This window comes from Dasypus novemcinctus, chromosome 30, assembly GCF_030445035.2.
Source record: "Dasypus novemcinctus isolate mDasNov1 chromosome 30, mDasNov1.1.hap2, whole genome shotgun sequence".
Classification (NCBI taxonomy): Eukaryota; Metazoa; Chordata; class Mammalia; order Cingulata; family Dasypodidae; genus Dasypus; species Dasypus novemcinctus.
In genome coordinates, this window is record NC_080702.1 from 29,312,768 (window position 1) to 29,338,576 (window position 25,809).

The 25,809-nt window shown below is 47.2% G+C and overlaps 1 protein-coding gene across 1 annotated transcript in view; it reads right to left on the reverse strand.

Moving 5' to 3' along the window:
• Window positions 1–25,809, reverse strand: part of CACNA1A (calcium voltage-gated channel subunit alpha1 A) — a 247,894-nt gene that overhangs the window by 105,084 nt on the left and 117,001 nt on the right. The window contains 5 exon segments of the mRNA XM_058290314.1: window positions 5,863–5,952; window positions 7,828–7,884; window positions 8,827–8,942; window positions 9,734–9,837; window positions 24,792–24,985. Coding sequence (XP_058146297.1) covers window positions 5,863–5,952; window positions 7,828–7,884; window positions 8,827–8,942; window positions 9,734–9,837; window positions 24,792–24,985 — 561 coding nt within the window.

Sequence of the window (25,809 nt, forward strand, 5' to 3'; positions counted from 1 at the left end):
TGTGCTTCTTTCTATAGCCCACCTCCGTTTGGATCAGCCCCATTTCAAGGGATCAAGAGCCAGGAGCAGTCTGGAATACCTCATGGTGAAGACAGTTTGTATGTCACCACCGAGGCTTAATCCGGAGATTTTTGGCAGGATATATGCTATTAAAATTCTCTGCAAGTTGAAATACTTGCTGCCACAAGGAGCTTATGTCATGAAAAGACCTAAATAGAGTATGATTTTCCTAAAGGAACGCTGAGCTGTTCATGGCTCAACTTTTTTATCAACCGATTCAACAGTGAAGTTGAATCGCCAATTACTTAAGACTGTCTTTATTATGGTACAACACAACGAAAAACACGACACAGTTCCTTAGTTGGAAATTTGTACTTTTTTTTTTGTTTTACAGGAATAAATAAAGGGAATGGTGTTTCCTTGTCAGAATCCTGGCATTCCAGAGCTTTCTTTCGGGGAGGTCTAGGAAACCACCGGCCAGATTGGGGGCCACTTTCTGGTATGTTTTTGAGAAACCAGGCCAAGGACATAGGTTCAGGTGGATTTGCCTGTAGCAGGTCGACCCATCAGAGATAAAGCCTGTCTTTTGGATCTGTCTAGAAAGCTGAACATCGCTCTTCTTTCCTAACAGCACGGGCAGTGTCATCTGTCATCCTGACAATGTCCTACTTTGTCCATCCGTCATCCATCCAACATCCATCCATCAATTCATCCATCCATCCATCATCCATCATCCATCAATTCACCCATCCATCCATCCATCATCCATCAATTCATCCATCCATCCATCATCCATCATCCATCAATTCATCCATCATCCATCAATTTATCCATTCATCATCCATCCATCCATCATCCATCCATCATCCATCATCCATCAATTCATCCACCCATCCATCCATCATCCATCAATTCATCCATCCATCATCATCCATCAATTTATCCATCCATCCATCCACCCATCCATCCATCATCCATCAATTCATCCATCCATCCATCATCCATCCATCATCCATCAATTCATCCATCCACCCATCATCCATCCATCCATCAATCCATCCATCATCCATCAATTCATCCATCCATCATCCATCCATCCATCATCCATCCATCCATCCATCATCCATCAGTTCATCCATCCATCCATCATCCATCCATCCATCCATCCATCCATCCATCCATCCATCCATCCATTCTTTCATTCAATTAGTTGGTCCATCTGTTGTCCGTCCATTCATTCATTCATTTATCCATCCATCTATTTATCCACTTGAACATTCATTCCTTCATTTCCTCATCTTGAGTTTCATCCTCTCAAGCTTACCCAATGCCTGCCTTGAACCTGGATTCCCCAAGCAGCAAGTTTCTATGCCAGTCACAAATTCTAGAGCAGGGTCTTGCCCAGACAAATCTTCTGTGAGCATATGTCACAGCTTCCTGGAATGCCCTCTATCCCACATCCCAACTCCAGCCATGACAAGTCTGTCCAGAGAGCAAGTTTAAAATGTCTCCTACTTGGAAAGCAGATGTGGCTCAAGCAGTTGGGCTCCCGTCTACCATAGGGGAGGTCCAGGGTTCGATGCCCAGGGCCTCCTGGTGAAGGCAAGCTGGCCCGTGTGGCGAGCTGGCCCACACGGAGTGCTGCCCCGTGCAGAAAGGCTGCCCCACACAGGAGTGCCGGCCACATGGAGAGCTGGAGCAGCAAGATGATGCAACAAAAAGAGACACGGAGGAGAGACAATAAGAGATGCAGCAGACCAGGGAGCTGAGGTGGTGCAAGAGAATGATCATCTCTCTCCCACACTGGAAGGTCCCAGGATCAGTTCCTGGAGCTGCCTAATGAGAAGACAAGCAGACACAGAAGAACATACAGCGAATGGACACAGAGAGCAGACAATGGAGGAAGGGTGGAGAAATAAATAAGCAAAAATAAATCTTTAAATAACAGCAACAACAAGTCTCCTTCTTGAAGCTTTCTTTGGTCTCTCCACCAAACAAATTCCTCCCTGCACTTCAGCTCCTCACTTCAGCTCCTATTCTCTGTTGTTTCCAAGCAACTTTAAATTTATTTAATTTTCCAATTCAAAAAGCAATTGATTCATACAATTCATGCAATGTAGAAAGTGAAAATCCCTTGAAATCCTCCACTTTCTAAGTCATCTTTCAGTACATCTTATAATTCTTAATATTATTTAAAAGATAGGATCCCATTATACTTAATGTGCAATTTGTTTTTCTCTCACCGAAAGATCTCAAAAATCTTCCTATGCCAGTAGCAGCTCCAATCTTTCTCCTGGCTGTGTAGCATTCTATTGCTTGTATATTCTCTAATTTCCTAAACCATATCCCCACTGGATTGGTTATGTTTTTCCCAACACTAGAAACAGTGCTGCTGGGAAGACACTGGTACACAGACCTTTGCAACTTTGTTTTGTGAGGGAATATTTCCAAAAGTGGAAATTCTAAGTCAAATAGGAGAAGCACCTACAATTAAAGAAAGCCATATCGTACATCAATAATCTTTTGTAAATCTATGTTCCTTCTGACATGAGTATGAAAGTGCTCATCTCCTCTCTTCTTTGCCCACACTGTCTATTACATTTTTCCATCTTTGCCAGAATGAGTGATGAAAAATAAAATCGCCTTAATTAAGGGCAGTTATCCCATCTTACTCATATAGGATATATCCTGCCTTGGGTACTTCAGATTTTCTCAGCGCCTGGCATGCAACAAATGTGGCATGAACAGAAAATGTTTGCCCCTCAATATATAACAAACAGATTAAGAAGTGGAAGCAGACACATATTGGGAAACCATGTGGACAGAGGTCACGAGTACAATGCAGAAAGCACTGATTGACCACGATGATTTTTGCTACGTGCTCAAAGGAGATAAGCAGATGTCTCCACAAGTGGAAGCACAGGTCGTTGATTATTGCAAGGAAACGTGGGTTTTGGCTAGAAATTAAAAATGCAAATGAGGACAAGCTTTAAGGTATCATTACAAACCTATTAAACTGGGAAAGAAATTAAATTGGTAAAATGCAAAGGTTGGGCTGGGAATCCCCTGAATGTACACAGGCTTGGCAGGTTTATAAATGGGTTCAATGTTTTTGAAACTTAGAAAGGCTCTGTGAATAATGAGTTGAAAAGCTGTTAATATCTTTGATCCTATAATTATCCCCAAGGAAATACGCCCAAAGGGTGGGGGGAGTAATTGTACATAAATGTTCACAGCAGTGCATTTCGTCAGAGCAAAAATTGGAGGCAACTCAAATCCCATATAACAGAGCGACGGCTAAACAGAACGACAGTGTACCTACCCTGAAGGAATATGTCATCGCAATGAAAACCGTGTCACACTGAAACAAGACGGTTACAAACTGGGGTGGAGTGAAAAAAAGGCAGGCTATAAAAGAATCTGGGCTGGTGGACAAGAAACATGTGTATACAGTAACAAAGATAATATGATAGCAGTTATTTTATTTTATTTTTTTAGCAGTTATTTAAACACAATGTAATAGTCTTTCCTCATCCCTGCCCCCCTCCTTTCTTTTCTTCTCTTTCCTCCTCACTTCCCCGCCTTCTCTCCCCCCCTTCTTTTTTCCCTTCTTTTTCATTTCCTCTCCTCCCTTCCCTCTCGCCCTCCTTCCCTTCCAACCTTGACCATGTCATTTAACCTGTGTTCATCTATGTACCTTTCTGAACACTAGAGGAACAACTGAATTAGCAGCTGGAATTAAAAAAGATAAAAATGCCTGAAAAAGGACATTATATTTCCTGCCATAACCACTGAATGAACTGGGGGAGAGGGTAAACTGCAATGTAAACTATTATCCATGTGGTGCAGCAGTGCTCCAAAATGTATTCACCAAATGCAATGACTGTGCCACGATGATGAAAGAGGTTGTTGATGTGGGAGGAGTGGGGTGAGAGGGGTGGGGGAATTTTGGGGACCTCTTACATTTTTTGAATGTAACATTTTGTGTGATTCATGCATCTTAAAAAAAAAGATAATAATAATAGATGTGAAGTGGACACAACCATTCCAAGGTCCACGGGATGGAGGAACAGAGTATGGATTAGAGTGGACTTACTGATATTCTATTCATGAGCTATTGTGATTAGTAATCGAAGAAAATGTGGCATTGGTGTGGAGAAAGTGGCCTTGGTGGCTGCTGGGGGTAGGGAATGGGAGGAAGAGATGAGATGTGGAGGCATTTTCGGGACTTGGAGTTGTCCTGGGTGGTGCTGCAGCGACAGTTACCGGACACTGTATGTCCTCCCATGGCCCACTGGGTGGACTGTGGGAGAGTGTGTGCTATGGTGTGCATGAGGTGCAGCGGTGCTCAAAGATGTATTCACCAAATGCAATGAATGTCTCATGATGATAGAGGAGGTTGTGGTTATGGGAGGAGTGGGGTGAGGGGGGTGGGGGGTATATGGGGACCTCATAGTTTTTGAATGTAACATTAAAAAAATAAAGACAAAAAAAAGAACTTTTTAGGAGTAATGCTTCTATAACTTGTTGAGCTGCCTTTTTCTGTTCTGTCATTTTTGTGAACTTGAACTATTTTTGTTAATAAAAAATATAGTACGTTCTCAGGGTAGAAGGTCAAACGTACTTTTGATTTACTTGTCAGTAAGTCAAAAGTACAGAGGAGTGGGAAGGAAAGGAATAAATATCTCCTGCCCTCTCAAACTCTGCACGGTTAACCTGCTTCACATGCCCCAGGCACGACCTTCCACACAGTTCTCTCCACTCTCTCGACCCTGGTGAGCTCCTCTTCACCCTCCAGTTCTCAGCTTAAACATCACCTCCTCCGGGAAGCCTTCCCTGACCACACCCAGCCCCTCCAGGGCAGGCTAAGACCTCAGACTTGGCCTGAGCCATAACCATGACCTGTTCATTTGTGTAATGACCAGTTTAACACCTGTTCCCTGCCCTGGACGACCAGCTCCCAGGGGCCAGGGATCTGGCCTTATTCACAATTGGCCACTTAGTAAGTACCGTTCCTCTAGGACAATTACTGGAATGAGAAGCAATATCTGTCCACATTATCGGACATTATTCTCTCCCAGGCGCTCTTCTGAATGCTTTCTGTGGATTAGTGAATGCAACCATCACAATAATTTGGCTAACAAAAATCATCACTAGATGTGGAATCTAAGCCCCCTCTTGATCTAGAGGTGGAGTGGACACAACCATCCCAGGGTCCCCAGGATGGAGGAATAGAGTATGGATTAGAGTGGACTTACTGATACTCTATTCTGGAACTAATGTGATTAGTAGTGGAAGTAAATGTAACACTGAGATGGCGAAAGTACCCATGGTAGCTGCTGAGGGTGGGAATGGGAAGAAGAGATGTGATGTGGGGGCATTTCCAGGACTTGGAGTTGTCCTGGGTGCTGCTGCAGGGACAGATGCTGGACATTGTATGACCTGCCATGGCCCACTGGGTGGACTGGGGGAGAGTGTCAACTACAATGTAAACCACTATCCATGCGGTGCAGCAGTGCTCCAAAATGTATTCACCAAATGCAACGAATGTCCCACGATGATGAAAGAGGTTGTTGAGGTGGGAGGAGTGGGGTGAGGGGGGTGGGGGGTCTATGGGGGCCTCATACTTTTTGAATGCTAAAAAAAATAAATAAATAAAGAATACTACAAAGCAAAAAAAAAAATTATACCGATTAGCAATTATTTAGGAGTCATCGCTTGTTACTATCACTGCTGCCGTTCCCATTCTGCGGACGGGGAGACTGAGGTTTGCGCACCCGTGTTGTTCGCCCGGAGGTGCCCAGGCTGCTGAGGGGCGGGTGGAGACCCCCGGGCTGCCCCCCCCCATCTCCGGGGACTCACCCACAGAGGTGATGTCGGCCAGCTGGTCCTCCGCCTCCTCTGGGTTGAGCAGGTCCGTCTTGCTTTTCTTTACAGTGCTTCTCCGCAGAGCTCCAACAATGGGAACATGGCAAGAGAAAAAGATGTTACCCTTTGGGTGGCGAGGGCGGCGGCGCCCGTCCCGCACCTGGGGGCCCTGCCCGGCACCACCTCCCGCGCAAGCCGCTGTCCCGTGCGGCCCTCACGACGACGGGGTCTGGAGCGGGGGCTCAGGGGATGCCCATTGGGCGGGCGTGGGAACTGGGACTCAGGGGTGGTCCCGGGGGGTAACGTTGAGAGCCTGGTTCCGTTTGGTTTGGAGTCTGGATTCCGTTTGCCCTCTGGCCTGTTTTTTTCAATGCTAAGAAATCTCACTTCTTGGGCGACCTGGGACTGGCTACATAGAGCGATTCTCACAGAGACAGTCCACCCCTTCATCTTCGTTGCACCTGCGCTAGGTAAGCTGTGAATGCTGACACTCACCACCCCCCAGTATTTAGGCTCTATCCCCCTTACCCCTCTAGAGCCTCTCCAGGGGGTGCGTTCAGGTACAAATTCCCAATTAGGGAAGTGGACGTGGCTCAACGGATAGGGCATCCGCCTACCACATGGGAGGTCCAGGGTTCAAACCCCGGGCCTCCTTGACCCATGTGCAGCTGGCCCATGCGCAGTGCTGATGAGCACAAGGAGTGCCCTGCCACGCAGGGGTGTCCCCCACGTAGGGGAGCCCCACACACAAGGAGTGCACCCTGTAAGGAGAGCTGCCCAGTGCGAAAAAAGCACAGCCCACCCAAGAGTGGCGCCGCACACACGGAGAGCTGACGCAGCAAGATGATGCAACAAAAAGAAACACAGATTCCCGGTGCCACCAAGCAGACACAGAACACACAGCGAATGGACGCATAGAGCAGACAATGTGGGGGCAGGGGGAGAGAAAAAAATTCCTCAATTAAAGGGATTTAGATGCTTGCCTGGGTTATCTCTTAATGCAGTCCATAAAATTAGTTTTATAAGCTATTGGGACAGAGTCCCAGTTTCTTCATTTCCTTCTAATCTCTGGAATTTTCAATCAAAAGTCATCCACTGTCTAATCAGCTTTCTGCCATTTGAGAGGATAATCCCGAACACCAAGCTGGTTTTTGGGGGGATGGATGATTATTGCTATTATTTTAATTTAGCAAATACATAGCCAGAGGACTGGTCTTTCTCTAAATTCTAAGAACCCTCACTCTGAACGTTGGGAGAGTCCACCACTTGACACTGAGCTGGGTTTATGGACACCCTTTAGCCCTCACCCCCCACCCCGTAGTCAGGTTGGCTCTATGAGGGGAATTTCCAGGAGGCAATGGGTTACACATCCACTCCAGAGAAAGCGGTTTTCACTCCCCAGTTAAGTGGTTTGTTAAGAGCTATTTTAAAACCTACTGGGACAGTCCCTACACTTCTATTTCTTTCTTGCCCCTGGTGTTTTCAATCAAAAGTTGCCCCTCTGTCCAGCCAAATCTCTAACCCACGGGACAATAGTCCTTAACACGAAGCTAGATTCTTGTTGGACTTTTATTATTATTTATTTGGCAAGCAAGTGGTGCCGGGCTTGTGACAGGCACTCTTCTAAGCACACCCGTTGCAATAATTAATTTCATCCTCCCAACAAACAATCCGACGAGGTAGCGATGACGATGACAGCGATGACCATGCCCATTTTACAGATGAGAAAAAGCGAGGCACAGAGGAGAAGAGGCTTTGTATACGATGAAAGCAGAAAAGGGGGAAGCCAGGAAGTGAAAACCAGTCCCTGTATCTTTCTGAGCCGGACCTTGTTTGTTCCTGAAAAGACCTGGTCCCCATACGTTCCCCTGGAGCCCCCCTAAGAATGGTGCAGCCCCCAGCCCCAGCAGCACCCCTCTGTCTTGGAACCCTCCGCCATGCCAGGTTTAGGAGAGTTACCATCAAAGGGGTGCCTCTGTTCGCCATCGGTTTCATCCTCGGCGAGAATCACCTCTTCTGAGAAGAAGGAGGACATGGTTAGGAATTCCCCCGGGGACGGACTCCCTTGAAGAGCCACCGTCACTCAAGCGGCCGCTTAGCGATTGTGACACCCAGCCATGCCCCACCAGCTGCAGCAGGCATCCGACGTCTCCGCCTCGCACTCAGATAAAAGCCAGCGTCTTCATCACAGCCCACCAGCCCTGCGCTCCCCGCCCCTGCCCTCCTCCTTCTGCTCTCCAGCCCCATTGGTCTCCTGGCTACTCAACATTGCTTGTACCTCAGGGCCTTTGCACCTGCTGTTTTCCCCGACAGGAGACCCACCTGACGTTCCTCTCCACGTCTTCAGGGTGTGTCCAGATATCACCGCCTCAGAGAAGCCTTTTCTGACCACCCCTGCCCTTCATCTTTCTTCTCAGCTGTGGCCAGAGCCCAGCATTATAGGCATTTGCTTATTTTCCATCTCTCCCGCTAGAGCTTCAGTGCCCCGAGGGCAGGGATTGTGTCTGTTTTGCTCAGTATATGTTTCCCCACAAATGCTAATTGAATAAATATGTGCTTTCCATGTGCCGGGCACTCTTCTTCCCAAATGATTTAGCCTCGATTATCTTATCCAAATACTCACAATAGGTCTGAGAGTTCGACCGTTGCTATCGCCACTTAAAGGATGGAGAAACTGAGGCACAGGGAGGCGAGGCGCGTCACATCCCAGAGCTGGGATGTAATCCGATGCCTGATTTCGGAGCTCTCAGCCATTACGTGATGCCCTACCCTGACTTCCTCCCAGAAGTTTTAATGTCATAACATAATATCAGAATGCCATACTCTGGATTCTTGTTGTAAGATTGGGACTTTCTCCACTCATCGTGACACTCACTCCTCCCTCTCCCAAGCTGCATGCCCGACACTCTGCACGGTCCACGGTTTCCATTCCCAGGCCCTGGGGTGAAAGGGCCTCACCTGCTTTTGAGATCCACTCCATGTAGCCGTTGAGCTCTCGCTCAATCTGTTGCTGCCGCCTCAGCTTCAGAAAAGCCCGCCGGTTCTCCACCCGCTCCCTTTCTTTGGCAAATTCCCTGGAGAAGCACAAAAAAAACCCCGTATCTGACTGTTTCCTGCTTCCAGGGAGATTTTAGGGCACACATGTGTTTGTGCGGTCTCTCTAAAACTCCCTTTACTTTCTGTTTGGAATGTGGGGTGGCCACCTTGTGAGCACGAGGCAGCCATCTTGAGGCCATGAGGCATCTGTAAGATGGAAGTCTCTGGTAAAAATGTGAGAATGGAAGACTAGAAAAATGGTAGTGTTGTAGGGACACCATATGAACCCCCAGACTACTTGTGGTGAGAGAAATGAAACCCATCTATGATTAAGCTAAAAGCAGTACCTTGGGGATGAGAAAAGTGTATGTCATGAAAAGGCATGTTAGGTTGTATGCTATGATTTTAAATTTGGAAAGTGGGGGGAGCTCATACAATTAAAAAAAAAATGTAAACTACAGAAAGTAAAGTGCTATAGAATTTTCTTATGTGTAGGTCAAAAAATTTGGGAAAAATCTTAGGAGTGAGAGGACTGGACTGGAAAGAAGCTCCCTTGTCCTCTGGATGGAAAGTAGCTTAGAACCAGAGGCACAGCTTGGTGAGTCAAGGATGGGCTGGATTTCAGCCCCCAGTGCACCCTCAACTGGGTGCCCGTTTCAGTGCACAACCTATGCACCTGTACATGGCTTATGAATAACTGTCTGGATTGCCCAAAGCCAAGGAAAAGGCATATTCATTGCCTAGGGAATCAGAACAAAAGTTTTGGTGGTCTCTTCCTGGGAAGAAGTTGGTAGAGGGCAGTGGAAGGGGAGGAGTGGCAGAAACTTACCCTGACAGCACACCCAGCACGAGGTTCAGCATAAAAAAGGAGCCAATGATGATGAGGGGGATGAAGTACAACCAGTTCCAAGTGTTCCCTGAGGCATCGTTGCTCTGGAGAGGGGCGAGGATGGAAAGCAGGTGAGACTTGAGTGGAACTCAGGCATGACCTGGTGGTGGGTGGGGGCAGGGGAGCTCTGCTTCTCCTGGGGCTCAGTCTTCAAAGGCCCTTGAGCTGTGGAGTCCCAGAGCTCTGGGATGTCAAGTTCAACACATGAGAGGCAAAGCCCTTTCCTAATTGTGTAGTCCTCACAGGACCTGGAGGCCAGCGAGAAACAGAGAACTTCCAAGGCCAGAGTCCAGCAGGAGAAGGCAAAAATAAAACCATCCAAATGGAGAAACAAACCCCCATGCACTCCCTTTTCCCTGACATAGTAACGCTTCCCTTGGATGAGGTATGAAACTGCAGGGTTTGAAGCCTTGTTTAGCCACCAAGCCAGAAGGCAGGGCTGTGAGCCTTTTCTTCAAGTCCTCACAGCCTTCATGTCAGCTGCGAAAAATTCCCAGAAGTTCCCACCTCACTCTTCAAAGGGGAATAAGCCCACAAATAGAACATGCTTTTCTGAAATGGAGAAGAGAACACTGTGGCAAAGGGAGCAATAAGAGGGGAAGAAAATCAAGGAGAGAGGGAGAGAGACAGAGACAGAGATAGGGCTATAAGAATGATAAAATCAGCATTTATAGAGTGCTTACTGTATGCCAGGAACAGTTCCAAGCATGTTACCAATGTTAACTCATTTATTCATTTAAATCCTTGTGACTATGTTATCATCGTGCCCATTTTACAACTGAGGAAAGAGGTGCAGGAAGAAAACACCACTAGTGAAAGGGTACAGAGCTAGTCAGTGGCAGATGTGGGATTTGAACCCAGCAGCTGCGTCTGAGCCCATAGACTTAACCTCTAAGCTGGGCAAACCCACAACTTCAGCAGTCAGTGAAGAGGAAGCCTTTCAGTGGTTCACCAGTCCTGGGGTTCCTACAGAATGTGCAGTGGATGGGGCACCTAATGTGGCCTTAAAAGCCCACCTTTAAAAACAGATGCAATGTAATTGCTACCCAGCAGAAAGGCTAAAATAAAAAAGACTGATGCTGCTAGATGTTGGTGAACCTTCATATGCCAACAAAGGGATGGTAACATGGTACAACCCCTTTGAAAAAAATGGGTGGGGAATTTCCACTAAAGCTAATCACACAACTTTACGATGAACCAGGAATTCCACTCCTGGATAGTCAACAGAAATGTGAACCTGTGTAGATCAAACGTATGTATAAGAATGTTCTTAGTGGTGACATCCATAATAGCTCCAAGTTTGGAAATAACTCGGATACTTATTAATAGGAGAGAGGGTAGATAAGTAAATTGAATATTAAGTAATGAATGAGTGCTACACCCTGCCTCAGGAAACCTTACAAAGAAATGTCAAGCAAAAGAAGCCAGACAGTGAAGAGCATGTATGTGAGATTCCAGGGATGTAAAAAACAAAAAGAGGTAAAAACCAGCAGTCCTGGCACAGTACCCTTTTGGGCTTCATGACTTGGGGAGGTTGCATGGGGGGTAGGTTCTGTCCCCTGAACTGGGTGCTGGTTACACAGGTGTGCTCAGCTTATAAAATCTGTAGGGATTTTCTATATGTTCATTTTACTTCAATTTTTAAAAAAGTTTTTTCCTTTTTAAAAAATCACCCTTAACTGTGGACACAGACTGGTTGTGGGGACCACAAATGTATCGCCACCCACACCCCACCTCCTGCACAGGCTTAGGTGGCCTTCTGTCCAGTGTAATAGCAGACACATATGGTGCCAAGTACTTGGCCTATGATTGCATTTAATCTCACCAGCCCCAAGAGGCGGGGCCCAATCATTCCTTCCAGGTGAGGAAGGTAAGATGCAGCAAGGTAGAGCTGGCCTACTAAATGGCAGAGGTGGTGTCCCAACACCATCACCTCCTGATCTTTGTCTCATCCCACTCTCTCCCGATCCACTCTGATCCATCTACATGGACCCTCCTCGTTGCTCCTCAAGCTGCCAAGTGCTATCTCAGGGCCTTTGCATGTGTTATTTCCTCTGCTTATTACACTCTTCCTACCTGGCTCCTCCTTTGCCTCCTTCAGGTTTCTACTCAAAGGCTACCTTTTTTAGGGAGGCCTTCCCTGATGGCCCTTTACAGTTGAATCCCCTCTTTTCCAGTTCCCTTGTTTTCCTCTAGTTTTTTCCCCTGACTGCCTCACTTTCCAGTCTTCTATATATTTTACTTACTTAACTTGCTTCCTGTCAGTCTCCTCAAATGGAATGTCAGCTCTACAAGGCACAGGGACCTGTCCATTTTGTTCCCTGCTGTATTTCCAGTCCCTAGCATACTATCCAGCATGAAGTCAATGGCCATAAATGTTTTCTGGATGACTGAATGAGAGGTGGGTCCAAGCTACCTGCATGGTTCAGCTGCCTCCTTCTTCTCTGGAGACTAGGACCCAGCTGTCTTATTTCAGAGACACATGTTCTCTTTCAAACCTAGCTCAGAGTTTCCAACTCCTTGCTCTGGATCCAACAACATGTAGAATGAACAGGAAATCAACCTTAATTGTTAAAGCTATGGAGATTTTGGGGGATATTTGTTATTGCAGCAAAACCTAGCTGTCCTGACTGATACACCCAGATATCTCCATGGCTTGTTGCTTCACCTCCTTCAGGTTCTTTACTCAAATGTTACCTTCTTATTGGTCCTTAAATGGATCTCATGAAGTCATGGGGGAAATGAATGTCTCCTGTGTGTCCCATGGAGAAACCGATACCCCAAAAAGTGATGCCAAGATCACAATGAGTCACTCGTTTCCCTTCCCTGGGCCTCTGCTTTCCCTTGGGTCTTGACTTGGCTGACTCCTTCGCATCACTCAAACTTTTGCTCCACTGTGTCCTCCTCAGAGAAGCCTTCCTGGACCTCCCGATTGAAAAGACCTGGCCATCCCCACCACAGCCATTCCATTCCCTTCCCAGCACATTTCATTCTTGGAATCATTTTGTTGATTTATGCATTGACTGGTTTACACATTGTCTTGCCTCCCGAGGGTAGAGATTTTTCTCGCTTGGTCCTCAATGCCCGGGAAAGCACCTGGGACACAGTGGGAGCTCACTAGGTGTTGCTGGATGATGCAAGGATGTGATCCTGAGGTCCCCGTTGGCAGACTGCCTTAAACAACAGTCAAGACAGAGAATGTGCTTCTCCTGAGTGCACAGGATCAGGCTGCTCCCCTGGGCATGGAGAGGCATGAAGAAAAACCACTGCCACATCTGTAGAGTCCTTCCGGGCTGAAAACTGCCCCCGCACCTCATCTCCCTTGATTCCCACAGACTCCAGCTGCAGGGCATGGGGAAACTGAGGCTGAGAGGTGCAATCTGACTTGCTGGGAGCACACAGGGAGTAGATGGCATGGCTGGGGCTTGACCTGCTATTCTGGTTTACAACGGAGTGGTTTTCCCACTTCACCCCTTCACTGCACTTTGTAGTATTTTATGCTTATCTCGATTGGCCCGTGAGAGCCTCGAGGGCGAGGAGACTGTGCTGATTTATCCCAGCGTTGCCTGCGCTTAGCAGGGAGCCCGGCGCTTAGTAAGCGCTGGATAAATTAATCACAGTAATGTCTGAGTCCCAGTAAAATCCTTACGAGCCTTCCGTTTTATAGTTTCTTTCCATCTCTTTTTTTGAGCACGGTTCATTCACAAAAAAGTACATAAAAGTAAAAAAAAACAAACAACCCCAGCTCAGAAGAATGCCCTGTGTGATACAAACGGGGTCGATCTGACCGTGAACGAGCCCAAATCCTGGCAGTGGCCCCGAGGGAGGCACTCGACCCCGTTTACACCCGCTGTAGCTCATCCAATGCCTGTTATTTATTTTTAAATGCCTTTTCCCCTTTCACTCTCAAAACTGTCTTGGTGTTGGGTGATAAATTATATGGTCTTTGTAGCTCTGAGGTCTGTGGTCGACATCCTGGCCTCATTAGCTTCTCACCCTCGTTCACGAACCTCCAGTGCCAAAGAATGCCAGGGACTTCCCTGCCTCAGGGCCCTTGGCAATGGCCACTGCCCACACCTGGCTCACCCTTCCCTCGGGTACTTACAAGAGTCCTCATTCCCCCCACCCTGACCATCCACAGCCCCTCTACTGCTTTATTTTTCTCTTTAGTTCTTTTTTCCCCCTTTTTAAAAATTTACTTTTTTAATTGTCTTTTTTTAAAAAGATACGTAGATCACAAAAAATATTACGTTAAAAATATAAGAGGTCCCCACATACCCCACACCCCACCACCCCCACTCCTCCCACATCAACAATCTCTTTCATCATCGTGGCACCTTTGTTGCATTTGGTGAATACATTTTGGAGCACTGCTGCACCACATGGATAGTGGTTTACATTGTAGGTTACACTCTCCCCCAGTCCATTCAGTGGATTAGTGTCCAGCATCTGTCCCTGCAATATCATTCAGGACAACTCCAAGTCCCAAAAATGTCCCCACATCACATCTCTTCTTCCCTCTCCCTGCCCTCAGCAACTACTGTGGCCACTGTTTCCACATGAATGATACAATTTCTTCCATTGCTAGAGTCACAATAGTTCTATAGTAGAATACCAGTAGGTCCGTTCTAATCCATATTTTATTCCTCCATCCTGAGGACCCTGGGATGGTGATGTCCACTCCACCTCTAAATAGAGAGGGGGCTTAGATTCCACATGATATCACCCCTAACACCAACTAACATAGTGGTCAGCAAACTCCAGTCCATGGGCTGGCTGTTTTGGTAAATACATTTATTTATGTATTTACGTATTTATTTTACTTCTTTATTTTCTTTTAAATATCACATTCAAAAAATATGAGGTCCCCATATACCTCCCATCCCACCCACTCCACCCCTCCCACATCAGCAACCTCTTCCATCATCGTGGCACATCCACTGCATTTGGTGCATACATTTTGGTGCACTGCTGCAGCACATGGACAGTGGTCCACATTGTAGTCCAAACTCTCCCCCAGTCCACCCAGGGGGCCATGGCAGGACACACAATGTCCAGCATCTGTCCCTGCAGCACCACCCAGGACAACTCCAAGTCCTGAAAATGCCCCCACACCACATCTCTTCTTCCCTCTCCCAACCATCAGCAGCCACCGTGGCCACCCTCTCCACATCACTGCTACAGTTTCTTCCCTTACTAATCACAATAGTTCCCCAGCAGAACACCAGTAAGTCCACTCTAATTCATACTCTCTTCCTCCATCCTGTGGACCCTGAGTGGATGTCCACTCCACCTCTATATCGAGAGGGGGCTTAGATTCCACATGGCTGATGGATGCAATTCTCCTGCTTGCAGCTGTAGGCACTCTTGGCTCCCTGGTGTGGTGGTTGACCTCCTTCACCTCCCTGTCAGCTGGTCAGGGTAAGTCCAAAAAACCAGAGGGTAGGAGCCGCAAGTCTGCTGAGGCTCAGGGCCCGGCTGTCACATGGACAGTCCAGAGATTCAGGTCTCCTGAGTATACGCCAACCCAAACACCAACCACAGGTCCGGTAAAAGTAACAGAAAAGGCATGTGTAGAAAAGTCATATCTGAGTCCAACTCCATCACACTCAGAAACACAAACTTCAAAGTAGGGCCAACTGAGCGGGCTATTTTGGGGGCTTGCAAGGCAGGAGGTGTGTGGTAAATACATTTTTTATAGGCACTGAGCTGTGTTCATTTGTTTATGTATTGTTTGTGGCCCCTTTTGTGCTACAATGGCAGGTTAAGTAGTTGTAGCAGAGACCTAAAAAATTTACGATGTGCCCCTTATCTCTCTCTCTCTTTCTCCTATCTATATATCTTAATTATATTTTTGATCTCTTGTTTCCCCTGTTAAAATGTCAACTCCACCAGAGCAGAGATTTTTGTCTCTTCTGTTCACTGCATACCTTGGTGCCTAGAACAGTGCAAGCATAAGTAGGCATTCAATAGTGTTTGTTCAATGAATGAGTGATCTAAAGCCCCCAAAGTCTAATGAGTTGTATTGCCCAATACAATACAGAGTTGTATTCTCTATGAAGTAAAAAGGGCTTAGGTTGAAGATTGGTTCCAATGAGCAGGGGAGAACATGATTATTTTTCCAGGGACACACATTTAGGATCATCATCTAGACAGTTTTCCTGCTGTACTAACTGATGTTAACACACAGAGATAAACAGAGAGACACATACAGAGAAAAACACACACAGGGAGAATGAGAGCAAGTGTGCAAGAGAGATGGTCAATGTCCTGTGTCAGTTCGGTTATGGTGGTCCAGTTCTCTGATCCAGCAAGCCCTGGCCCGATTGTTACTGCGAGGGTATTTTGTAGATGGATTTGCGTGTACAATCAGTTGATTGCATCTACCCTGATCTTGCATCTACAATCAACAGAGGAGACTGCCTTCCGCAATGTGGGGAGTGTCCTCATCCAATCAGTTGCAGGTCTTAAAAACCAGGAGTGAGGACGTGAGAACTCGGAAAGAAGAATCTCTGCTCACTTTCAGTCAGCCAGCTCCCCCTGGGGAATACTTGCCAGACTTCAGAACCATCTTTATCAGTTTCCAGCTTGTGGCCAGTTTGCCAGCCCCATGGTCACATGAGCCAATTCCTATCTATCTATCTATCTTTCTATCATCTATCTATCTATCTATCTATCTATCTATCTATCTATCTATCTATCTATCTATCTGTCTGTCTGTCTGTCTGTCTGTCTGTCTATCTATCTATCTATCCATCTATCTATCTATCTGTCTATCTATCTATCCATCTATCTATCTATCTATCTATCTATCTATCTATCTATCTATCTATCTATCTATCTATCTATCTATCTATCCATCCATCCATCCATCCATCCATCCATCTATCTATCTACCTACCTATCTATCTATCTATCTATCTATCTATCTATCCATCTATCCATCTATCCATCTATCATCCTCTATCATCTATGTACCTACTTACCCACCTATTTATCTATCAATATCTAGCTTCATCTATATTAATCATTCATCTCTATCTATCATCTATGTATGTATGTATGTATCTATCTATCTATCTATCATCTACACCTACCTGTCTATGTATGTATGTATGTATCTATCTATCTATCTTTATCACCTATCATCCATTTATCCCTATCAATTTACCTATCACCTATCATTTATCTATAGCTATCTATTTATCTATCATCTATTTATGTATCAATATATAGCTATCCTCTATCTATATCGATCATCTATCTTTATCATCCCTTGTAGCAGTTTGACATGGTTATGAATTCCAAAAATAGGTATTAGGTGAGGTGGATTTGGCTCAACAGATAGAGCATCCGCCTACCACATGGGAGGTCCAGGGTTCAAACCCAGGGTCCGATGTGCAATGCTGATGCGCACAAGGAGTGCCGTGCCACGCAGGGGTGTCCCCTGTGTAGGGGAGCCCCACGCACAAGGAGTGCGCCCTGTAAGGAGAGCCGCCCAGCGCAAAAAAATGTGCAACCCACCTAGGAGTGGCGCTGTACACACAGAGAGCTGACGTAGCAAAATGACACAGCAAAATAAGAGACACAGATTCCTGGTGCCGCTGACAAGAATATAAGTGGACACAGAAGAACACACAGTGAATGGATACAGAGAGCAGACAATTGGTGGGGGGAGGGTGGGGAGGGGGAGAAAAATAAATAAAAAATTAAAATATTCAGAAAAAACAAAAATAGATATGGATTATGTTTGTAATCTGGTCTGTACCTGGGTGTGATTGAGTTACGATGAGGGCTTTGATTGGGCCACGTCAGTAGGACACTGGTGTCCCCACCCCTTGGTGGGTGGGGACTCACAATAAAAGGCATGGCAAAGGACAGAGTTGAGGGCTTTTGATGCTGAAGTTTGATGCTGAAGCCTTAAGCTGGAGCCCTGGGAAGTAAGTACACAGAGGAAAGAGAAGCAAGGAAGAGAACCCTGAGCCAGGAAGAAGCAAGCCCTGGGAAAAGAGGAACCCTGAGCTCAGAGAGAAGCAAGACCCTGGAACGTAGGAACCCAGGAAGCCTGAACCCTAGCAGACGTCGGCAGCCATCCTGCTCCACATAGACTTTGGGGAGGGAAGTAACTGATGCTTTATGTCTTGGGATCTGTAAGCGCCTACCCCAAACAAATACCCTTCATAAAAACCAACCAATTTCTGGTATTTTGCATCAGCACCCCTCCGGCTGACTAATACATCTTTTATATCTACCTATCATCCTATCTATCTATTTATATATCTATCTATCTATGTATCTATCTCTATCATCTATCATCTATCTATCTATCATCTATCATCTATCTATCATCAATCTATCTATATCTATCATCTATCTATCTATTATCTATCATCTATCATCTATCCATCTATCTATCCATCTATCTCTATCATCCATCTCTTATTTATCATCTATCATCTATCATCTATCTATCTCTATCATCTGTCTAAAGATCTATTATCTATCATCTATCATTTATCTATTTATATCTATCTATCATCTATCTATCTATTATCTATCATCTATCCATCTATCGATCTATCCATCTATCTATCATCTATCTATCTCTATTATCTATTATCTATCATCTATCTATCTATCTATCTATCTATCTATCTATCTATCTATCTATCTATCTATCTACCTATCCTTTCTTTCTTTTCATGTCCCCTCAGTCTCCTCCGGGTTGTGACAGCATTGCCGTCTTTCTTTCTTTTTCACAACCTTGACAAGACTGGCCAGATATTCTGCAGAGTGTCCCCTAATCTGCACGTGTCTGGCATTTTGTTCCTGGAGGTACAGGGTTTGGGAAGAAAATCCCGCTGTTGAGGTGTCCCCACCACATCAATTCAAGGTTACACGGAATCCACATATTACCCGGTGGTGAGGTCGACCTGGGCCATTTAGTTACGGCACTGCCTTCTAGGTGTCTTCACTCTAGAATTACCTCGTTTCCCCCTTTCCCTGCTCCAGTCTTTGGTGGGGGGTCGCTGAGCCAGTCCACACCCAAGGAGAGGAGGATGCGCTAAGTGCCACCTCCTGGAGGGGGTGTGACTGCGTGCATTAAATGGAATTCTCCTATCTGGAAGGTTTATCTCCTCCCCATTTATTTATTCACTCAATCATTTATCTGTACCACTGTGGACAGATTATATAAGATAAAAGTACCAGAACTTTAGGTGCCTGGGAAATGTTCACTCTCCTTCCATTCCTTCCCCATCTAGAAGTGACCCCAAATCCTTCTTCCCTCCCAAACGTTTAGCAAGAGAGGTTTAAACTTTCCCCCTGATTATAAAACTCAAATATGCAGAATAGACAAAATTCATAAGAGACAGAAAAGCAGGCTAGTGGTCTCCAGGGGCTGCGGCAAGGTAGGGGAGCGGGGAGTGACTGCTAATGGGTAGGGGGTCTCCAGCTGGGCTGATGAGAAAGTTCTAGCACTACATAGAAGTGAGGGTTATACACTATTGTGGATGGACTAAATGCCCCCGAATTGCACACTTTAAAATGGTTACAATGGTAAATTTTACCACAACAGAAAAGAGAAGCGTGATTGTGTCCATCACAGGAAAGTTTAAAGATACAGAGAAGAAGCAAGAAGATAAAGATGCCCAAATTCTATCGCTTACAGGGCATCTCAGCAAGTCACCTTCCAGTCTTTTTTCCTTACCTTTTATTTTTATTTACACGCTTGCGATCATAAGGTTTAGGCAGCCTTGATTTCTATTTTTTTAATCTTCTCCCTCTCGTTATATCGTGAGCATATCCCCACGTCCTTAAATATTCTCCCACCAGATGATTTTTTAATTACGACACAATATTCCATCATATGGAGGGACCATACGGTATTTAACCAGTTCCTCATTTATCAGGATTTTCATCGCTTCCCGTTTGGTTCTATTTTTACAAATAACGCCGGGATGCACATCCTGATAAAAAACCTTCGACAGCATCGCTGCTTAGTTGAGGTTAGAATTTCTTTTTTTTTTTCCCCTAAAGGCGCTTGAACCAGAAATAAAACCCCAAATGGGAAAATCTGGAAGGGGTCTTGAATGGGTTGAATTGTGCCCTCCCTGCAAAAGATGGGAAAATACCAGCGTCAGGTCGCATGACTGATCTTATTTACAAGTGGGATGTTGCAGGGGGAATTAGCTAAATTAAGAGGTCACTGAGTAGGGTGGGCTCTTCATCTGATATAACCGGTGGCCTTATAAGAAGAGGGAAAGAGACACACGAGAGAGAGAGGAGATGGCCATGGGACGACAGAGGCAAGATTGGAGTGATACATCCCCAAGCCGGGTCTGCCAGTCAGCAGCAGAAGCTAGAAGAGGCAAAAAAGCATTCTCTCCTATAGCTTTCAGAGGAGGTAGAGACCTGCCACCACCTTGATTTCCGATTTCTAGCCTCCGGAACTTCGAAACAACACATTTCTGTCATTGGAAGCCACCCAGTTGGTGGCACTTTGTTACAGAGCCGTAGGAAACCAAGGCAAGGCTCAAAGATGCCGTGTGGCCGAGCCGCTGCCTTCCCTCCATTGGGCGTGCTCTCCCTCAAACACCTGCCTGGCTCCCTCCTTCTCGCCTCCCGGTGCCCGTCCGGATTGCCTCGCCTAGAAGAGCTCCCCATCCCACTCACTCATTCTCCTGGGCTTCTTTAATTCTCACAGGGTGTATCGCTGCTTCCCACATAGTGCTTCTGTTTTTGGCGTCTCCCACTTGACTGTGCTGTTTATCGTTTGTCATGTTTTTAGTTCGTGCCTTCCCTACCAGGGCAGGGATATCTGTCTGTCTTCCTCACTGCTCTGTCCCTGGTGCCTTGTTGTTGCCTGACATACAGTAGGCACTCAAGAAATAATTACATGGGAAACGGACTTGGCCCAGTGGTTAGGGCGTCCGTCTACCACATGGGAGGTCCGCGGTTCAAACCCCGGGCCTCCTGACCCGTGTGGAGCTGGCCCATGTGCAGTGCTGATGCGCGCAAGGAGTGCCCTGCCACGCAGGGGTGTCCCTGCATAGGGGAGCCCCACGTGCAAGGAGTGCACCCCGTAAGGAGAGCCGCCCAGTGCCAAAGAAAGTGCAGCCTGCCCAGGAATGGCGCCGCCCACACTTTCCGTGCCGCTGACGACAACAGAAGCGGACAAAGAAACAAGACACAGCAAATAGACACAGAGAACAGACAACCGGGGGAGGGGGGCGAATTAAATAAATAAAATAATCTTAAAAAAAAAAAGAAATAATTACTGGATAAACAGTGGAATCACACAGTGCTGTCGACCCAGTGGGTGGCCTCCGTGCCTGTGGTTTCTGAGACTCTTGAAGCAGGAGGGTGCAGAGTCCCCTTGTGTCACCCAGTCCTGCGGCTGCTGATGACTTGTTCAGAAAAGAACCAATGAGGGAAAAGGATTTGGCTCAATGGATAGGGCATCCGTCTACCACATGGGAGGTCCACGGTTCAAACCCCGGGCCTCCTTGACCTGTGTGGGGCTGGCCCATGCGCAGTGCTGATGCGCTCAAAGAGTGCCCTGCCACGCAGGGGTGTCCCCGCATAGGGGAGCCCCATGTGCAAGGAGAGCGCCCCGTAAGGAGAGCCGCCCAGTGGGAAAGAAAGTGCAGCCTGCCCAGGAGTGGCACTGCTCACACGGAGAGCTGACACAGCAAGATGACGCAACAAAGAGAGAAACAGATTCCTGGTGCCGCTGATAAGGATAGAAGTGGTCATAGAAGAATACGGAGCGAATGGACGCAGAGAGTGGACAACTGGGGGGGGATAAATTAAAAAAAAAATCCAAAATGCCTCCGGCCATTGCAGGATCCCCCCTCCAGGTGAACTTACTGCTCTGCCCAAAGGACGACGGGGCGTGGAAGCGTGCAGAACGTGCCGGAAGGTTGCTCTGAATGAGTCGCTTTGACCGGTGGGGCGGGTGCAAGGAATAAAGGGGGACCGCTGCGCCCCACTTGAGCTGCTGCTGGTGTTTTAATTTTTGGGTTTGTTGATTCAGGAGGCACTGGGGATTTGAACCCAGGACCCCGGGCATGCCAAGCAGGTGCTCAACCGTGGAGCTACACCCGTTGCGCTGCAGCTGGAGATTTTGTGACGGCAGACTCATACTCGTTTCTCGAAGGGGGGTCAGTTGGGGTGGAGAATGTGGCCTCACTCAGCGCCAGCTATTGTTCTAAACACATCACGGGGACGAGGGGCTGAGTTACGTCTCCCCAAGAAGATGTGTTCAAGGCTTCACCCCGGGTCTTGTGAATAGGGGGTATTTGGATAGAGGGTCTTTGAAGATGTGATTAGGTAACGTGAGGCCAGACTGGCCTAGGGTGGAGCCTGATTTCCTTCTCAAAAGAGCAGAGTTGGACAGAAATAGAGGGGAGGAGGCCACGTGACAATGGAGGCAGGAAACCACCGGACGCTGGGAGAGGCCAGGAAATCTTGAATTTAGATTTCTGGACTCCAGAACTGTGCGACCATATATTTCTGTCGTTTTAAGCCACCCAGTGGGTGGCACTTCGTTACGGCAGTCCTAGCAAACGAAGCATCCTGCAGATGTGGAAGTGGAGGCACAGAGAGGCCAAACAACTTGCCCAAAGTTGCACAGCAAACGGCAGTGGAGCTGGAATCTGAACTCAGGCAGGCTGACACCGAGTTTGGGCTCCAATCACTAAACTGGGCTTTCCCTGAGGCGACTCGAGTCTAAGCTCAGAGGCTTGCCGCCCCCGGGACCCTGGCGTTCACGATGAACCCTGGGGAAATAAGTGGTCCTGCCCACCCCACCCTCCCAGGCACACCCCAGTGTCTTACTCTGAACCACGGGCTCTTTCTCTTGACCCCAACCCTGTGATACGGCTTCTTTCCTGTTCACAATTTCCCAGCTCCTTCTCCTTGCTCTTGTTCCCTGCTTCTGTTCCCTTCCCATCTCCCAGTTTTTCTTTCCTCCCAGAAGCACTCGTTTCTGAAGGCTCCTCTCATACCAGCTCAGCAAAGTAAAAACCTAGAATCCCTAGGAATCACCCAGCGAGCTAGAGCCAATTGGGTGCCCGAGCTGTTGCAGGTCAGGCCCAAGGGGAAACCTGAACGACACTTGGCTCTGCCAACTGTTCCCAGGGCGGCCAGGCTCATACAAGGTCTTCATGCCAATTAGAACATGATGCCCCTTTCCCACAGCCTTTACTTATTATGTCACTACATTATCACGATCACGGCAGTACCTCCGAGATACAATGAATCGCTCAGTGCGTGACCCACACAACTGTACATGGAGATCCTGTTTGCTTCCTCCTCACAAGCTGCATTTTCAGCCACACTCTGATCACAAGGGTGGGTTCTTGTAAATTGCCCTCTGTCCCCAAGTGCATGCACCATGACCGGGGGAGAGTTCAGCCACTCTGGGTCTAGCTCTCCAAGCAGATGAAGCCCTGGCCTGGATGGGGAGAACCTTAAATGGCAATTTCGCCCTTTGGCCAGGTGAGAGGAGCTCTCTGCGGAAGAGGCGAGTGTGTGGAGAGGCCCAGATGCTCCCTGGGGTGTGGCTACGCCTGTGGCATCTGTATTTCATCCTGGGTCTCTGACTCCACCTCTCTCCAGCTGCAGAGAGGACACTGGCTTGGGGGGCCTCTCACCTGCACAGGTAGGTGGGAGAAGATGTGCTGTGCAGAGGGGCAGATGGAGCTTTAAAACTTGTACAACTAAATATCTAGCAAAATTATAAATGCAATTAGCGTTCCACTCAGCAATCCTGCTTCGGGGAATGGGTGCTCCTTGCATCACACATCCTCCCCCCCCCTCCACCAAGGGGACCAGTTAAATAAACTATGGGGCAGGCACACGAGGCGATCCTATGCAGCCATACAAAAGGACAAGGATGTTCTATATTCTGCTGTGGAAAGTTCTTCAGAATACGTTATTAGGTGGAAAATAATATCAAAGAGCAGAGCAGACTGTACGGCATGCTACCATTTTGCATAAGAATGGGAGGAGGCTATAGATTTGAATATGCATGTATTTGCGTAAATAGGCATTGGGAGGCTACACCAAGGAATTGGAGGGCAGGACACAGGGTGGGTGGGGCCGGGAAGTAGGGCTTATCTTTCCAGAGGTTCTCCTAATGTTTTCAGCACCAAGGACAAGAGCACACAAATGGTGGCCCAGGTACTAGGCACTTCAGAAAATAGGCTTTCTGCTCCTAACTTGACAAACATATCTCATGGAAGGTGGGAGTGGAATTTAGAATCTGTGCACCTGCCCCGGATGGGAGAGAGCCAGGTCTGCCCCTTGAGGAGACCTGCCTCTCTTCTCTTCCCGCTCCCAGTTCTGTCCTGTTCTCCAGTTTGCACGTGCAAGCTAGAGCCACCTTCGTGCCAGCAATCTCCCTGGGACACCCCTTTAGCGCCAGCAGCGACACTGGAGGACAGAGACTTCTCCGAAGACTCTCATGCAAATCTGCGGCATCTGGGGGTGGGCTGGGAATTCCAGGATCCCGGATAAACCATTACGTGGGTTAGAATGGGGGGCCCAAGGCTCAGGCTCCTGGTTGACTTGTCCGTCCAGCCTCATGGACTCCTCCCCCCATGGGAGGGTCAGCACGGACCCCAGGCCAGGTCCAAGGGCGTCTACCCCTCCTTCATCTATCCATGCTGACTCTGAATCACACGCTGAACGACATATTCAAACATCGAAAACCAGCCTGAAAAGCCTGCATAACTCAAATGCATGGAGCATCTGCGGGGCCCTCTAGATTTCCATGCCCCAAGGGGCCCTCTGCCGATGGGCTCCCGGCATCTTCAAAGGCCTGGGCCTCAGGCCAGCTCTCCTGGGGCCAGGCGCTGCCCCTGGGAAGTCTCCCCCCAGCTCTGAGCCCTTCTGCTGCAGCCTCAGATCATTGCTGCAGCTTCGTATCTGGTCATCTCCTCCTTAAACCCCGGCCGCTGTGCTTACTGTGCGCTGCCCCGGGCCCACTCACGTTGTAGAGGAGGTCAGTCCACCCTTCCATGGTGATGCACTGGAAGACGGTCAGCACTGCAAATAGGATGTTGTCGAACTGAGTAATCCCATTGTTGGGCCCTTCCCAGTAGGGCTGGCATTTGGTCCCATTGGGGCAGGTGCGGGCAGGTTCCTCTGTCCCACACGGAGCTGGAGACTCACCCTGAATGTCATCTATGAAAGAGAGGGGGAGAAAAATCAGGGGCAGGCAAGGAAGGAAGCAGGGAGAACCAGTGCTGAGAAATAGAGACCAGGGTACCCTCAAGGCTGGTGGAAACAAATGGCCATGAGGATGAGCCTATCAGCCTTTTTGTAAAACCAACCTTTGACTTTGCTAATCTATTATTTGTTTTTCACTGCATTCATTTCTTCTCGAAGCTTAATTGTTTCTCTCTCCCTGTTTTCTATGGGCTTGTTTTGTCATGAGATGGGTGAGCTTCCCTTAAGGCTATGCATTTCCCTTGAAGTGCTGCTTTAGCTGCACCTCACAAATTTCATTACATATTATTCTCATTTTTGTTCAAGTAATGTATTTTCCAATTTCCATTATTACTTCTTTGACCCATGGATAATTAAGAAGTATGTCTTTCTTCCAGCATTAGCAGCCTTTCCTATTTTATTTGCTTAACCTCAAATTCAAAACAAGAAAAACCTGTGATGCGATCTGCACATTCATTTCAGAAATAAAGAAATGAAATGTAACATTCAAAAAAAAAAAAGAAGTATGTCTTTCAAAGAAAAGCTTTTCAGACATGCTAAAATAGAAGAGTATAATGGATTCTCACGCATCTATCACCAATTTCAACTATGGTCAATGCAGATCAATCTTATTTCTGAGTCATTATTATTTCCTCTATATCCCAAGCCTTCAAAGAAAAGCTTGCTAAAATAGAAGACATGCTAAAATAGAAGAGTATAATGGATTCTCATGCATCTATGAGTCAATGGAGGTCAACTATGGTCAATGCAGGTCAATTTCAACTATGGTCAATACAGGT